The 17,795-nt window shown below is 36.2% G+C and overlaps 2 protein-coding genes across 2 annotated transcripts; one reads left to right on the top strand and one right to left on the bottom strand.

The window, feature by feature from the left end:
* The first annotated feature begins 8,516 nt into the window (after nucleotides 1–8,516).
* Nucleotides 8,517–10,316, top strand: LOC100259648 (auxin-induced protein 22D). The gene is made up of 4 exons (XM_002284085.5): nucleotides 8,517–9,160; nucleotides 9,281–9,483; nucleotides 9,591–9,690; nucleotides 9,781–10,316. Exons 1-4 carry the CDS (start codon nucleotides 8,961–8,963, stop codon nucleotides 9,854–9,856), a joined length of 579 nt encoding a protein of 192 aa, XP_002284121.1. The 5' UTR covers nucleotides 8,517–8,960; the 3' UTR covers nucleotides 9,857–10,316.
* A 3,402-nt stretch (nucleotides 10,317–13,718) lies between these two features.
* LOC100266533 (pentatricopeptide repeat-containing protein At4g02750) lies at nucleotides 13,719–15,874 on the bottom strand. Its single transcript, XM_002280108.5, has one exon. The coding sequence runs from the start codon at nucleotides 15,680–15,682 to the stop codon at nucleotides 13,754–13,756; it is 1,929 nt and encodes a 642-aa protein (XP_002280144.2). The 5' UTR covers nucleotides 15,683–15,874; the 3' UTR covers nucleotides 13,719–13,753.
* Between the last annotated feature and the right edge of the window lie 1,921 nt (nucleotides 15,875–17,795).

Raw genomic sequence — 17,795 nt, 5'->3', positions numbered from 1 at the left:
TCCATCTCTTAAATCTCTACCTGGCCTTCTGTATCCATATCAAACAACCATATTCCAATGGCTCCTCATAATTTCTATTAAAAGGGTGCCAAGATATGGTCAACCACCCCACAGAATAGGAAAATTTTAAGTGATGAGAATTCATGACCCATATATGTATACACAGCTTCTTCCACAAATTGACCCAAAATAGGTTCATGAGGATCTAGGGGGGAGAAGCAGTGCCCCAATAGAAACTTGAACGTCTGTTTTGCAAGTTTCCATGAATGCCTCAATCCAATCTCAGAAGGTGCATGCGCCCTTGTCAAGCATGAAACCATTGGATGTGTGACTTAATATAGTTGAAGGGACAGTCCATTTTTTTCCTGATGGAAGGGGGAACTTGCCGACGATTTTCTTTTGGCTAGGAATTCTCCAAACAGCTACAAGGGAAAACCAGGTGAACAGCGACCCACCCCAATCATGTTGCCTTCCAGGGGCCTTTTGGATAGAGATGGGAGGAGATCCAACTTCAACATTAACAATTTGTCCATACTGTAAAGTCAAATTATTGGATCAACATGGATATATATATATATATATATACGTATGGATGAATCAGATTGAAAGTAAAGTTGAATGGATTACTATAAATAATGTAATTGAATGTAGAAAAAGGGCAAAGGAGAGTGGGAATTGTAAGTTGAGAATACCCAGAGTCTGGGAGTAGGAAGGGTGAATTGAATTGCAGATGTCAACATCAACGATTCCAAATTTTATAGGGGATGGTGGTGACTTGCAGACAGGTCACATCCCTAGGAGAGGGAAACATCCCTAACCCTAGCTGTGCCCTTGCCCAGTCAACATCCTCACAACCCCATTCTGGCTTGTTTTTTCTCTAAGCTACCTGTATGATGATAAAACTCATGCATCTCCAACCCAATTCCCAACCACATCTTCCCATATGGCTCTCTCCCAAAAGAAAAACATAGTCTTTTCATCTTTTTCTGGTCTACATGGTAGAGTCATATCACATAACAATACAAGAAACAGTTTTTTTTGTTGTCATAACCCCTAACACTATCCTCCTCCTCCTCCTTATCTAGTAAAGAAAATGACTCCCACTTCCCCCAACTTTTTACATTACTCAACCGTGCTATCTTAGTTTAGTCTCCACAGGGATTTTTGGTGGTCCTCATTCGACCAAGATAGTTTACTGTGGCCCTCATACCACTGAGATAGTGTCTCTCCAAATATCCAGTTGACCTGTGGTAATCATCTTTTGTGAAAAAAATAGTTTAGAAAATGACTCAATTTTTGGTACTATATGTGTAATGATGTGATCAAAAGACCATTTTAATTTTTTCTTTTACTTCAATTCTATCAGAAAATATAAATGGTTCGGACTACTCAAGTTCAGCCACGATTTAGTATTGAAAATTAAACAAAAATGGTCTCACAAAAAATTAGGTGTGCACGATTTGGAAGGGTTAGCTTGACTCAACAATGCAACAACAATGGTTTTGAACAAGTATTTTATATACTCTGGTTGGGATTAAGTCAAGGGTTTGGACAACTTGAACTTCAACTTGAATCTGATTTAATATTTTATAATATTTTTAATTTATATTATTATATATAAAGATATTTAATTTATGTCATTTTCAAATAAATTTAAAAGAAAATGGTTAAATTTAATTCTATTATGTATTATTTTATTTTTAAAAAATAAATAGATTTTTTTTTTTTTTTGTTATTATCTCAAATTGATGTATCATTTACTCTTTAAATTTTCATATCAACCCAAAGCAAAATTTACCCATATAACCCAAGTCTAACTTGAATTTAACCCTTGAAAAATAATGATATGTTGGGTGTGGTTCGTGCATCTTAAGTTGGCGATCAGATTGAATTAGGGTTGAGTTGAATATTTGTTAATGTGAATTTGACTCGAGTTAGACATGTAAGCCAAACCTAATGTCTCAACCAAGTTGTAGCTCTACAAAAACAATTAAAATTCCTAAAAAGGAAAAGAGATAGCTAGCCATAAACATGCATGTTAATTATACTATAACTGAACTATAAAATTAATAGAAGTAGACATCAGATTTCACTATTTGATTACTTTAAAAATAAAAAATAAAAAATTAATAAAAATCATTTAACAACTTTATATTTTCAAATTTTCATTCCTTACATAAAAACAATGAAATAAAGTTGAAAATGATGAGAGAAAATTTTATTAAGTTTAAAACTAGCTATTTATTTACTTATTTATTTATTTTTGACTCAAATAAGATCATTGTTTTTGCCTTTGTTAAGATGAAAATTCTTAAACATTCGGAAAATAGTATGGAAACTTGTACATTTTAAAATTCAATGGAAAAAAATTAAGAAGGATAACTGAAGATAATTTATTGATATCAATGTTATATATATCACAATCAAAATAATTTTAAATAGTTTAATATTTATTTATTTCTCCTTTAACAAGCTTACCATTTTTCTTAGCACTCAATCAATGGCTTAGTTAGCGGTGGACTAAAGGTGTTTTGTATCGAGCCAAAAAATGATGAAAATTTCCTCAACTTGAATATGACCCATTGAATAATCGTTTCAAAATGATTTAACACGAACATGATCCATTATCACACGAGTAATATGACACAACCCGTTTAATAAATAAGTTAAATTAACTTGTATATGAAATGACACAAACAACTTGTTAAATCAAACATGACTCATTTAATAATTAGGTCAAAATGATTAAACATGAACATATCCCATTATCATGAATAATATGATACAACTCATTTAATAAATGAGTTAAATTGATTTAGATATGAATTGACATGGGTATCCCATTAACTTGATTCTAACATGTTAAACCAATTAACATGATCCTAACCCATCGAGATGATTTTAACTCGTTTAATTTATTAATATGATTTTAACCCATTTAATCTATTTAAAAATTTAAATTTATAAATGCATCATTTTAAAATATGTTTTAGTTGATTTAGGTTTTAAGTTTTATTTTTTAAAATTTTAATTAATTTAATTATATAATTTTAATTATATAAAAATAAATTAAAATTAAAATTTTATATTTGTTTATAATTTTATTTAATATTTTAATTATAAAATATTTTTCACTTTTATAATAAAATATATAAAATTTTAGTTAATTGGTAAAATGAATAATAAATGACTTGCGTCATAAACCGATTATTTGATATAATTGTAATTCCGACACAATTAAATAAATGAGTCATTTTAACATAATTAATTAAACATGTTAACTTGACATGGATAAGTAAAAAGGTTGATAAATTTTATTAAAAGGATTATAAGGATTAATACAATCGATTACGACATGAACACAATTATACTAAAATCGAACTTGCTAAAATTCATATTATTTTTAAATCATATTATCATGTTGTGTCAAAATTGTCATTCTTCCTAACCACATTTACCATCGATTTTATAACTTTGCATCACTAAACATATAAGGACATCATTCTAAAGTTTGTTATATACATATCTTTAAAAAAAAAAACTAACAAAGAAAATAAATTGAAAGAAAAATTAAAAAATCAAAGAAAAAAAGAAAAAAAAAACCAATAGCTCGACTATAAATCATTTCTTACGTGAAAGAGTCATAGTGGTATTTGTCTTTAAATTTTGGCTTTACACTACCAATTACAAAAGGAAAGTTTGAACAATATAGATTATCATGGTTTATTAAATTTTTAGATTTATGCAATTTTTAATATGCTTTTTTATTTTTTATTTTGATATTTTTTTTAAAAAGTTATCTTCTATATATCCATTAAGAATGGTTTGGATATTAATAGGATGATCAATAAGTCAATCAACTTTTGAATTTTGAGGCTAGTGATACATCAAGCATCAAGGATATTTGTCTCCATATTTTAGCAGCGACATTTTTACATTTTTTTTCTATGTTAAATCTTGAAGTTTGAATTAGATGAGACACGAATTTATTATACTTGACTTGACCCTTTAACAACACTATCTCAAAAATATTTTTAAAATTATTGATCTTATACCATCACTTTCAACCTCTTTGTATGCCACGATCAGTACTGGGATGAAGTATAATTAATGACAAAACATGGGGTTTCAGCAGATTAGAGGCCTGAATCTATGGATTAATGCCTTCCCTTTGAACACCTGTAAAGGAGACAGGTCACATTAATTAATAGACCATCAGTTAATCAATAGTTTATTGCCACTAATATTAGTTTATGATGTGTGTCCCACCAAAGCAATTTCTCAGAATCTCCCCCCGTAATAACAATATTCCATATGTTGGTTGAAGCAGGGACAGGGGATCCCATGGTGGGGGCTGACCATGGCACTCATTGCTTAGAATGTCTACTCTCTACATTTCTCTGACCAACCTGCCCCTACTTTCCCTCATTTTCTTCTAATCCAAACAACTTTCTCTTCTCCAAAAAGAAGAAGAAAAGATTATTGTAAGATTTACAGGTTAATTTAAAAGATATTCAAGTCAACAACTGAAGATGTCTGTGATCTTGGGGGGACTAGGGATTCTTTCTGAATGGTGCTAGTTTTATTTAAAATCATTTCTGGGTTGCATTTCTGAGAGAGAGGTGAGACAGTAGATGCTGAAGTTTGGGGTTTTGAACATGGAGGGGGGTGTTCCATGGTGGGTGTGTGGCTGTGGGCGCTCCACATTGCAAATTTTCAAAGGGCCCTTGAGAATCTCCATGGCCATGTGTGAAGTCCATTTGATCATTAATTGGGGCATTTGTACTATCCTTTCTTCGACTCCTCTTTATTTTTACTTCTCCGGATGGCGGTGTTGGTAGCCCACTCGACTGTAGTTAGGCCCTTTCTCAACAGCCCATCTGCTTGTAGTTAGCCCACAAGGAATCAGATTTACCCTTTCACTCGAGTTTTCATCTCAATGCAGGAGTAAGATTCAATGGCATCTCTAAAATCGTAAAACAAGCAAAAGGACACTTCCTTTGCATGTGAACTTTTTCTCTCTGGGTACCGCCAAATCTAATTAAAAATAGAGACAATAACTAAATCTCAAAGTTTTGGATTCTAATCGAATGGTACTTTTCTGGTAGGTACCCAAAAGACATGATCATCAATGAGATGCCGTAGCATATATTTTCGGGTTCGACAATTTTGCACCCGGGTGTTATTAGTTTATATCTTTATATCTTGATCTCATTTAAATATTAAGATGACATAAATTTTGTCATGTATATTCAACTTTGATGAGATGACTTAAATTTTAGTATTTTTCAGAAGTTTTTACTTCTTATTGGTTCCAATAGCGTGGTAATTGGTAAAGAAAGCGATAGAGCATAGTGGGATGGGGGGCCAGGAGAAGGATGAATGAAAATGGGGTGGGTGAAGAAGGATGAAAGAGTGGGTGGAGTGGCCAGTTTGTGGTCTACGGTGCGTTGACGTGGCGTGACCAACAACTGGCTGACAACCAGGCAACAATGGAGGCTGCTCCCAGATTTCATGGGCTGGACCCAACCGTACCTCTCGTGTGGATTGGGCCCCTACCCACAATTTTTACCTACAGACATCACACGTGTACGTTGATAGGATGCCCCCCCTCCCCCCATCTCCTTCGCTACCTGTTCCGGAATCTTTTTGTCTCCACACGCGTCCTCCTGTCCTCCGGCTCTTCCATTTTCAAACTTCCAACCACTTGTCCCAGGCCCAGGCCCGGCCCAGCCCACTTGGAAGAATCCTTCAGTGAAATACATATCACATGTTCCAAAGAAGATTGTTGTGAAAATGAGGATAGCAATGTGTAAAAAACATTACATTAATTCGAAAACTACAGACTTGTCCCTACATAACGCGGCCTGGGGGGTTTATTAAAAACAACAGGTGGACGTGCTGAAATCAAAACCAATAGTCGAGTGAAAATAGTATCCTTTCAAGATGTTGGGCGTGTAACGTATCTTTGGAGTTGGGTAGGGGTGCGAGATTGGTGAGTGGGGTGCGTTCGTCTTGGCAACACACGATCTGGTCTGAATGCGTTTTTGAAGATAATGGAGGTGGAGAGAAAGCAGCAAAATTGGTGGAGCCATGTGGGTATGGGAAGGAAATGGGTCCACCGAATGGCCAGAGAAGGGATGACTGGATGTCAAGGGAATGAATGAATCAATGAATAAATGAACGCCCACGGATTCCATGTAGTATAGGGTACCCCTACGTGTTTCTCAAAATGCTCCTCTTTCATTGGGGGTGGGTGGTCTGATGATCATGAGTAATGAGTTGGTTCCTTTGGGCATTCAAGGCTTATAGGGACCACCACCCCAGCTAGCTTGTGTTTGTCATTTTGTTCATCAGTCTCATGGGGATGGGGGTACCCCCTACACCCACCAGACTCTCCACTGACCATTTGCCTCTAATGCCCAATGTTGGTATTTTTTTAGACTATACTTTAGTTTGCTTTATTTTACTTTAAATAGATGGCCCATTCTCCGCCCAGGCAAAGTTGATGGACATCATGTGTTAGGGGGCGGCCCAGGTGATAATGCCAAAAGACACGAGACCCTTCTTTATGATGATAATCGAGGTTAGCCAATATTAACGGGGACATCTTCTGTGTGTCTTTGCCACTCAACATGTACCTCAACATTGTTTTTCTAATTCAACCCCACCACACACGCATACTTCTAGTTCCTAATACAAAAGTCTCCTAGCTGTGTTTTACAGGCAGACAAAATTCAAAACAAGCACAAATATAAGTTCTTAAGACCCATCTTTCTCATCAAAATGGGAATCCTTTGAGGTGGGTGGTTGATTATAAATATGGATTATTCTTTGCTTATTTTTCATGTAAATGGATGAAGTTTGGACTAACTGGGCTCGTAAAGCAAGGCATGCACATGAGTTTTTAAGGAGAAGGGATGGTGGAAATGGGAGACATAAGGAAAGAAGATGATGCATGTCACTATGTCAGCCACATAAATCTGGTTTCAGAACCAAACATTTGGCCAGAATATTGTGCACCGCCAGTGGGAAGCAATCCATATCACCACTACTCGGTCAAAATTTGCCGACCAGTCGTGCCAACCGCACAGTTTGAACTCTACTGATGAGTCATGTCCAATCCAACCTGGACACCTTTTCGTGGATTAAAATTGAAATACTGAAATAGACCGAAATTAGATCATTTGTTGAGCATCGCTATCTGATGTTGTGAATCCACCAAAAGCCACAGGTTTTTGCTAACTCACAGCTTTTCATTGGTCCTATCTCAGATGCCACTGATTCTGGCTAACTTTCCAGATTGCATTAGTGTAGCTATCAATGGCTGAACAATAGTGACAACCACCCACAATGTATTCATCACCACCCATTGATAGCTCCAACATTCGTCCTATACTAGTAAAGTTGTTCCATTCCTTCTAGTAAAGTGTGGAGAAATATGTTATTTTCAACATTTTTCTCTCTTTCTTTGTTTTTATCCCAATTCAGATTTCAGTCTCAAGCTTCTTTAGCTAGAAAGAAAGAACCCCAGAAAAATGCACCAAAAATTCTGAGTCACTGATAACTATCAATTCATAATCAAGTAGAGGTCTTGATGAGATATTTGGCTGTGTTCATGTAGATGAAAGTATAATCAAATTTGATAAGAGGATGGAGAAAAAGAAACTTTAATTCCTTCTGCCTGTTGTTTACTAACTGTTCTTGACTCCATTTTTGTCATCAAGCATCCAACCGTTTAAAACCTATGGAAGATGGGATGGCGTCAAGGAGGAAGAACATGATCAGGTTGAATATTCAGAAATGGTAGAATCATGGTTGATGCTGAAATGCAATTAGAAAATTGCACCGATGACTTGGAATAATTCAAAGTACAAACATATTTGAATGAGAGTTACATCACCGGCCAACATTATTAATTGGTTGAGCAACACGTAACGGAAGCAGAAACAGATAATAATTATTGAACAATATTTTTGGGAAAATAATTGCATGCACACACGCATGGCGCAGATGGACCCCCAATGTTGGTAAATCTACAGGCTGCACAGCGTCGAATAAGCATCCTATGGAGGAGGTGTGAGACCAACGGACAAGGTGGGACTCATCTTGAGAGGGCAGTGTTTTATGGTAATGCTACCTTGGGAGTTCAATTCAATGGAGCTTAATTCTGAAGCAGTGCTGCAGTGGGTGTGTTCAACATGTCAATAGGTGAGGAGAGGTGATGAAATTTCCATTTCCTTGACATTAATTCCAGGAATTGGGATACCTGGATTGTGATGAGGGAAGACTTAGAATTTTCTCAATTAGAAGAAGAAAAAAAAAAAATAAATAAATAAAAAAATGAAGAAGAATGAGTCAGAAAGAGGGGATGAACACATGACAGCCCACATGTGATGTTACCCCACAAACCACAAACCAAATCAAAAACTGAAGAGAAATCTCAAGTCTCACATGCCCATGCTCTGCCCATAACTCATACCCAACACCCAGGGGGCCCCATACTCACATGGGGATGCTTTCATCTTCCTCTCTGGAAGCCAAGGGTCCTGATTTCTCTCCCCCAACCCCCAAAACCCATCTTGACCGTCCCACTTAAGCCTCAGTTTTCCATATGGGCGGCTGAGCTTGTCCAACCCTTGTCCCCCAAATGTGGGGGCACTTGCCTCAAAGCTGCTGCTATTGCTACCGACAGCTTTACCTTGTCTTTGTCCCAAATTCATGCATTCTTTTCAACACTACCCTTTTCTTCCCATATCTTCACTCCATCCTCATATCTATAAAATACCTTGGATTCCAACCATTTCTCCATCCAATTGTTCAACCTCAACCGGAATCCTCCATAACTCGCCGGGATCCTCTTCCAATACGTCCTCTCTGTACAACTCTATATAAGATAACTGAGGTTTGCTTCTATCTGAGAGAATATATTTGTATTGCTTTTACTTGGAAGATTGAAAATGGAAGGTGCTGTGGCATATGAGAGCGATCTGAACTTGAAGGCAACCGAGCTTAGACTGGGGTTGCCGGGAAGGGATGAGGCTGAGAAAGAAGCACTTTCTGGTGTTAGAAACAACAAGAGAGCGTCGCCTGACACAAGTGATGAGTGTGGATCCAAGGGAAGTTCTAATGGTGATCGTGAAAATGCTCCTGCCACGAAGTAAGTCATCGTCTATGATCTACTCATAACTAATAATGGTTCTTCTGTTTTTTTAGTGATTTTAGGACATGGTACCTGGATTTATCAACTAATATATTTGATGGGCACATAAAATGACAGGGCACAAGTTGTAGGGTGGCCACCAATCCGATCCTTTCGGAAAAATAGCTTCCAACCGAAGAAGACTGAGGCGGAGGCTGCTGGAATGTTCGTGAAAGTAAGCATGGATGGAGCTCCTTACCTCAGAAAGATTGATCTGAAGGTTTACAAAGGCTATCCGGAGCTCCTTCAGGCTCTACAGAATATGTTCAAATTCACCATAGGTAAGAAAAAAAGGCTGATTATTGTTGTTGTGAAATGATCTGATTTTGGTGATTATCATGAAGGTGGGGTTCTAATGATAAGCATGGCCTATGGTTTTGCTTTTCAGGTGATTATTCAGAGAGAGAGGGCTACAAGGGATCAGAATATGTACCCACTTATGAAGACAAAGACGGTGACTGGATGCTGGTTGGCGATGTTCCATGGGAGTAAGTTCTCTTTCCCAGCCTATCCCTCTCTAGGTATCGGTTCTTTGATCTAATTCTCCATACTCACAAGGCTATCTATTTTCATTTCAGCATGTTCATGTCATCCTGCAAAAGACTGAGAATCATGAAAGGATCAGACGCTAGAGGCTTGGGTTGTGGTGCATAAGGAATCCTAGAAGTCACGGCAGCCCATAAAAGAAGAAAGGACGTGTCTCTCACCCAGGGAAACTCTTTCGGCTTGGGTTCTCCAGGAAGAAATTTGGATTTGAATGTCGTTTTCTCTATCAACAGTCTTCTCTGGAACTGAAACGGCAAGTCAAGACAGCAAACAGAGAAAACAAAGCAGAATTAAAGTTTCTTTCCCAAAGTTGTGGCACCAAGATCCATGGTGGTTTTAAGCATCTCGATGTTATTCGTAGCCTTGTTTGTAATAATCGCATCAAGCTAAACCTGCATATGAAGAGATATACATCTATGCTTCAAATGCAATTGTAAAGAACAAAGGAACATGACATGGTTATCCAAGTTTTGGTTCTGTCTCAATCTTATGAAAATATAGATACACAAAAGTATGGTTTTCTCTTTCGAGTGAACCTTATATATTATGAGTGAGCTTTATGCCTGCAGATTATGTTTCTCTTTCGATATATCCAAATTTATTCTTACTATGAGCTGAATGGTTCTTGTATAATCCAATCTATACCTCCAATTGATCACTCTTTTGGGTTTTGGAGAATTATATCTGATCCTCAAAGCTAATGCTTTTGAGCTTTTACAGCTCAACAGCCCAGCCGCTGCAGATTTCAAATATTGGGAGTTAAAATCTTTATGAAACCATCCTTTTATGATCTCATCTATGAACCACCTTCGAGTAATAAACTTTACCCAGCTGACACCCCTAATCTTTCCCTAACATCACCTGAATCTTACACAGCTTTCTCTACTATGAGATGTTATTCTATCAATTTCTCTGGATCAGATGTTGCAGGAATGAAATGGTCAAGCTTCTAGCAAAAAAGATCTAGTAATATAGAATTATTATGTGAAAATTTAGCGACTTTCATATCAAATATTATCAGAAGACACAAATATCTTGATACAGGATCTAAATCTTAAAACCATGGCATAACTCTAGGTTGTTCAGAATGAGGATAAGAATTAGGGAACTGACTGTCCTAGTTCCTCCAATCACTGGAGCCTTAGATTCTCCAGGTAACTATAACTTGAATGACTAATGTGGGTTATTTTGTCTGTAGACACAGAACTATAATTGGTTTTCCATAGGAAAAATGATGGTCACAGGAATTGAATTGAATAATTGAAATTACATGATCAATCCACTAACCAAAGATTAAATACTGAACAAGTTACCCTGAATGTGTTTCCTGTACGTCTTCCAAGTGTAGGGGCACAAACATCAATACACAGTATCACACGGTATTAAAAGCCTAACCAAGGAACCTTTAAATTCTTCCCTTTCTAGGCGTGTGGTTTATGTCTGCTGAGTTTGACGGAAAAAGTGCTTCACTTATTAAACAGTTTAAATTTCTAACAAAGATCGAGACCTTTTCCACTTTCAGACACATTCTTGAGCAAAGTTTATATTAGTGAGAATTGGAAATGTGATGGGAATTAGTAAAACAGAAGACCATACAAGCCACATGATGCATACTGTGTTGGTCGAGACTGGAGGGTGAGAGAAATGGTTCATGGTCAACATTCAAATGTGGCTAGCGACCGTGTTGAGTTTGATATTAGGATCGATGCAGTCAATTTTGAACCTAGTTCTAGTCCTAAACAGACTTCAAGTCACAGCAGAAAATGTTGATCTAGTAGAATTTGTCCTTGCTTTGTGTGTGTGTTCCTTATTGTGATGATGAATCATTTAGGATTTCCTGTTCTTGAATCTATGGTCTTTTAGGACTGGGCAATCCAGAACATTTCCCAGAGACCCTGTTACTAATCTGTGGTCACACAAATTATTGAAGTAACATTTTTAACTGGGAAAATCCCATCGAGAAACCAAGAAAATTTTTGGGTATTGTGAACATTGTTTGGACAAATATTATATTCGCAAAGGGGAATCTGTTGAGAGCTCTATGTCATAAGGCAGATGAAAGTGATTGTCTTTTTATTTTACAAAGTGAAATCCATTAATAGGTTTATCTTTACGATGTGTCCTATACCATTTTTTTTTTTTCTTTTGTTCTTCTACCTTTCTTTTTCCCTGGACATCTTTTGTTGAAAAGATTTTAAAACCTGAATGTTCAGTTTGATTAAATAAGCTAAAGGTTCATTGAACTTAGTTGTTGGGCATAAGTTGGGATGAGACTATGAGTTGACACACCATTTGTTTTTGGCTTAACTAATGTTCAAACAGGAAACAGTGAGCTAGTCATGATTCACGGTTTGAAATCCTATCTCTTTGTGTCTTTAATGATCCAAATTTTCTTCTCTTTTCCTGTCCTTACGCAACCAAACGAAACACAAAGGTGATTTAGAAACAAGATGTGACATGATTCCTAGACCTGACTCTAGTAATTCCAAATTGAGTTAACTCGGATGTCGGTAAGATGTCCAGATCTAATCAAAGAAAAATATAATGAGTTGTTTGGGCATCTGTTCTAAAAGATGATCAAAGAGACAATGGCTGATGCATATCTCACTTACACCTAATGGGATCTCAAGGTCAATATTGTACGCCTGTTCATGGGTTATATGCACTGAGATTTTGGGCCAGTGTGTTTTCAGAACAACTCAAAGGATAAGGATTCTAACTGTACTTGACACAAAGACAGGTTTCAATACTTTGGATACTCTGCCAAGGCCCCATGACATTGTCTTCTAACATGTTGATGTCTCTCCAACCTAATGTCAGAAAATGAATTGCCCCTTGGACCTCTCATAAACAATGTAATAAGGCATCATCTTCCCTTAGACAGGTCATTTATTGCTTCTCTTGGGTCCTAAGTGGGTGGTCGTAGCAAAATATCAACTAGGGAATCTTCATGCAACAGAGCTATCAACGTTACCGCAATTTACTGGATATGTTGTTCTCTGACATAGGTGCTTAGGCACTCTAGGCGCAAAACTAGATGGTCCTTACTAAAGGATCTTCATACCAAGAATCTAATTAAAAAAAGAAAGTTGATTTTAAATCATCTATAAATGACATAAAGCTTGGCAAGCACTACTAGAAATGATATAAATAGTGATATAATATCATCATTCATCATTCAATCGTCCATAAAAACTGCAGACACAACATTATAAAATTATAAGAACAAACTTAAGAACCATGCTATGCCACTCTATTATTATCTGCTTCTTGCTTTCAATAAAAGCAGAAATCCCAACTCCCTCAATTCAGCTACATGAATCCTTCTATGAAAATAAACAAAACCTTACATAAACTTAAGTTAAAAATATGGATACTGAGATATATGATTTTCCACTATTTGATGAGCTAAATTTAATCAAAAGTACACATTACAGGGTGTTCAGAAAAGATAAATCTCTCGTGGTTAAGCAAGTGCTATGCTTGGGACATTAATATGGTGTCATTCATGCCTCAACCACAACTTGCGGACACTCTATCTCACAAACTCAAAGAATATCTAGAACAGAGAAACAAAATTCAAAGATGTGTGAATGAAGTGTAAATTAGCTTGGAAGAAATAATGAATTTCCCTTAATGAATCATAGACCTACTTTGATTTCTCAAAATGTGATACCTTGACAGCTCAACACTTGATTAATACCCTTCACCATCTAAGAAGAAAACGGGATATTCATGCATTCACATTCAAGCTGTTGTCATCTCCATTCACAAAGTCAGTAAGAAAGGTCAAACCTTACAGTATTGTACTAGTTATATGGAAATCCACAAGTCAGAGCAATGGGGATACTTTGATTGATATTGTCCCACAACCATGTAAGGGATCTTCTCTATATGACTATGAGTAATATTATTTCAGAAGATTTGCATTTTTTTTCTTCCTTGTTTTAATCGTCAATCTTCCAAAATATTTTAAGAGGACATGTAAGAAGCCTATTATTTCTGTCAGGAGTCAATTAAATATCCTGAAAGTTTCATATCTTCACAGAGTAAATACAAGATCAACGATATGCTATCTGAATCTGTATGTGACATATCTCCCATAACAAACTCATGAACTACATGGCTCAACTCAATCCAGCTTGAGCCTCTATTCTTTCTCACCCGATGCTCCCTAATCTTTGCTCTCACTTTAGCAACACTGCCCCATCTTCCAGCAGCAGCATAAATATTGGATAAAAGAATATAATTACCAGAGTTATCTGGTTCAATCTTGAATAACTCAGCTGCTGCAACTTCAGCCAGCTGAACATTGCAGTGGACCCTACAAGCTGCAAGCAAAGCACCCCATACAACCGAATGTGGTGCTATTGGCATATTACGTATAAGGTTATATGCCTCCTCAAGGCATCCAACACGACCCAGAAGATCAACCACACATGCATAATGCTTTTCTGAGGGTTGAATTCCAAATTCTTCAGTCATTTGTTTAAAGTACTTCCTGCCTTCATCAACAAGGCCTCCATGATTACAAGCAGTCAGAACTCCAAGAAAAGTCACACTATCAGGTTTTATATTTGCCCTTTGCATTTTATCAAACAAGAAAATAGCATCACGGCCCAATCCATGATTTGCCAAGGCTGCAATCATTGTGCTATAGCATAGTAAGTCTTTTGGGTGAGCCATTTCAAACATTTGCAGAGCCTTTTCAATGCTGCCACATTTTGCATACATGTCTATCAAACTAGTGAAAACTCTCAGATCAGAAAGAAGTGAGGGCCCCACATAGTTGTGAATAATCGATTCAGCTGCATCTATAATCCCCAACTGCGAGCAAGCTGAGATGATTCCCAAAATAAAAGTCTCATCTGGCTTGATGTCCTGCTCCTTGAACCGTTCAAACAATTCCAAAGCCTTAAGAGGCTGTCCATTTCTAGCATAACCTCCAATCATGGTAGACCAAGTGACGAGATTCTTCATGGGCATCTGATCAAATAAACATCTTGCACCATTAGTATCTCCGTTTTTAATGTATCCATCTAGCATAATACCCCAAGATATAACATTTTTATTTGGCATTCTATCAAAAAAGTCTTTTGCAGATTCTAATTCCCCTGCTTTACAGAATCCTGAAATCATTATATTCCAACTCCCAGTATCATGAATGGGCATTTTCCCAAAAATTATCCTAGCATTCACACAATCACCAATATCCATGTACCCAGAAACCATCACATTCCATGATGCCAAGTCTTTGACAGGCATTGAATCAAAAAGAACCTGTGCCTCTGCCATGTCACCAGCCTTAACATATCCACAAATCATGCTAGTCCATGAAACCACATTCCTCTCTGGCATTCTATCAAAAAACTTGCGCGCAATATCAACTCTGTCATTATTCCCATAACCAGAAATCATCATATTCCAAGACACAATATCCTTCTCGCACATCTCATCGAATGCCTGCCTTGCAGTATCCACTTTCCTGCATCTCATGAACAGATCAAGCACTGAATTCTGCACAATCAAATCAAAAGCAAATCCATATTTCAAGACAAACCCATAAACAGCTTGCCCACCTTTGAATCTTGTAAGCCGGGCAAGAGCCTTGAGCACAGAAGAAATAGTGAAATTCAAAACTGAGATGGGTTCCCTCCGCATTTGGATAAACAGAGAAAAAGCTTCATCATATTGACGATTTTCAACATACCCATGAATCAAGGATGTCCATAGATAAGCATTTGGCTGAGTAATTTCATCAAAAACCTTATGGGCGTAGTCAGTGGCTCCAAAGCGTGAGTAGAGACGGAGAAGTTTGTTGATAACAAACTCCGAGGAAGCAACTGAGCTTTCGATCAAAAGACGGGCATGGATGGATTTCAAGGATTTGAGAGTTTTGCAGTTGTGGATGATATGCAAAATAGGAGGATTCATGGCGCGAAAGAGGAAATCTAACAACTTTTTAAATGTTTCATTTGTTGGGATATCAAATTGAAACAGTGGGCTTCCTCAGTAATTGAGAAGAATGGTGTGGGCCTAGTTGAGCTCAAATTTGACCATGAAGCCCATCAATGAGCCCAAACATTTCACGCCAGCGTAATGATGTGTGAGCTCTATTTTTTAAGAAATGAGGTCCTCTTCCATTAAAAATTAAAAGTTGTATCCAACTTATCTCTAATTTATATTGAACTCTTCTTTTGAATGGATAAATTTAGTACAATTTTTTCTCTTTAAGAGACAAATTCGGTATTTTTCTTTTTATTAAAGAGACAAATTCAATACAACATTGTTTTTAAAGAGTAATTCATCTCCTCAAGAGACACTTACCGTGACTTGTCACAAATATCTCCCAAATATCAATACCCTCAACCTACTAAAGATTCAATGTCTAGAAACGAAAACGACACAATCTTAGCGATATAGTGTATTTATGTCTCATAGCCCTCTATGGAGCATGTGGCCTAGACAACTTTTATATATGTTCTATGTTATTTCCTTACACATTTAAAGGAGAAGCTAGAGTTGAACCAAAATAAAAGAAACAAAGAGTATTATTTAAATTACCAACAACTTGTAAAAGGATCCATACCAAGTAAAAATTCTAAGCATGATGGAATAGTACCATTGCATGTAAGATTTGGATGTCCTAATGCTACCTTGTTATTGATTACAAGATCACGATAATTATCCCACATTTGAATATACTCCTAATGCACAATCACTTAATCAAGATCATGCTAACCTTGTAAATTGATACTATGTGGTTTGATGTTAATATTACATGGTTGAGGCATACCTTGTCTTATACCAAATTGACATAGCACTCAATTCTCTTTATGCGACTTTGCTAAGTGAAAGCACATAAGAGGTGACATAGTGCACTAGATGTGAGACCATAGGTAAATTATAATATTAGAGGTGTAAGGTTGCTATAGAATCTAATATGACCTTAAGATGTTGAAGGTAAACTTGTATCAAGAGAGGACATGGGTAAATACCTCAATGATAAACCTATAAGATGGATAAATAACACATTAGTTGAGACAAGGAGTAAATGCTTGAACTATTTAAAAGGCAATATTATGCTTTGCATTATGTGTATCCCATAGAAGTGGAGGAAATAGAAGATCATAGTTCAAATGACATCATGTCAAAGTTGTTGAAATATCTAGAAAAATCCATTTCAAGTCTTGGATTGCAAGGGTGCATGCATTTATGCTCTTAGAACACCAGATCAAAGACAACGTAAGCATTTAAAGACGAGTTTGATCTAAAGCATTAAAAAAAAAAAAAACTCTTTATCTTTGATTTGAATGTTTCCAAATAAAATTTAATCGATCAAAAGAATTTCAAAATCCACAAATCTTCCCCTCGATGACTTAGTCTTTTATCTTTGGCACGTGTGTAGAGTGACTACACACTTAGAGAGAGAGAGTAATAGAGGCCAGAGCTTTCTTCATGGAAGAATAGAGTGAATGGGTTTGTTAATCCTAAGTACTAAGTAGGTTTATATAGCTACTATTGTGGGCTTACATTACTTTGACCCAACTTGGGTTTAGGTCCCTTAATTTAGTCCATTAGGTCTTAATTAATTAATTAATCTTATTGGCTTTAATTAATTAATTAGTTTAATCCATAAATCCAAAATAATTAATCATTAATTCTTGTATAACCTTGAACTTTTACCAAAATGTCTTTATACATATAAATAATTAATTCTTTATAAAACCTTAAAACACATAGTCATAAGTTCTTCGACAACCTTGAGCTTTTGCCAAAACGCTCTTATACTCACATGATTAAATCTCCAATTTTCCTCAAACCCTTGTGCTAGCAAAGAATGTGAGCTTGAGAAGAGACCATTGGACTTATAGGAAAATAAATAATCCAGTTATGAAGTTAATTCAATACCCCGCTAAAGAAAGTCAATTGCACTTTAGTATCCTATGAAATTAAAACAAAAGACAAATTGATCAAATATAATTTAATTAATTTCTAGGATCTACGACCTACTATCCATAGCATACAAACTACCTATAAATTAGTG

The sequence above is a fragment of the Vitis vinifera genome, chromosome 5 (assembly GCF_030704535.1).
Source record: "Vitis vinifera cultivar Pinot Noir 40024 chromosome 5, ASM3070453v1".
NCBI lineage: Eukaryota > Viridiplantae > Streptophyta > Magnoliopsida > Vitales > Vitaceae > Vitis > Vitis vinifera.
The sequence above is the reverse complement of the archived record's forward strand: the minus strand, read 5'-3'. Positions and strand labels throughout refer to the sequence as shown.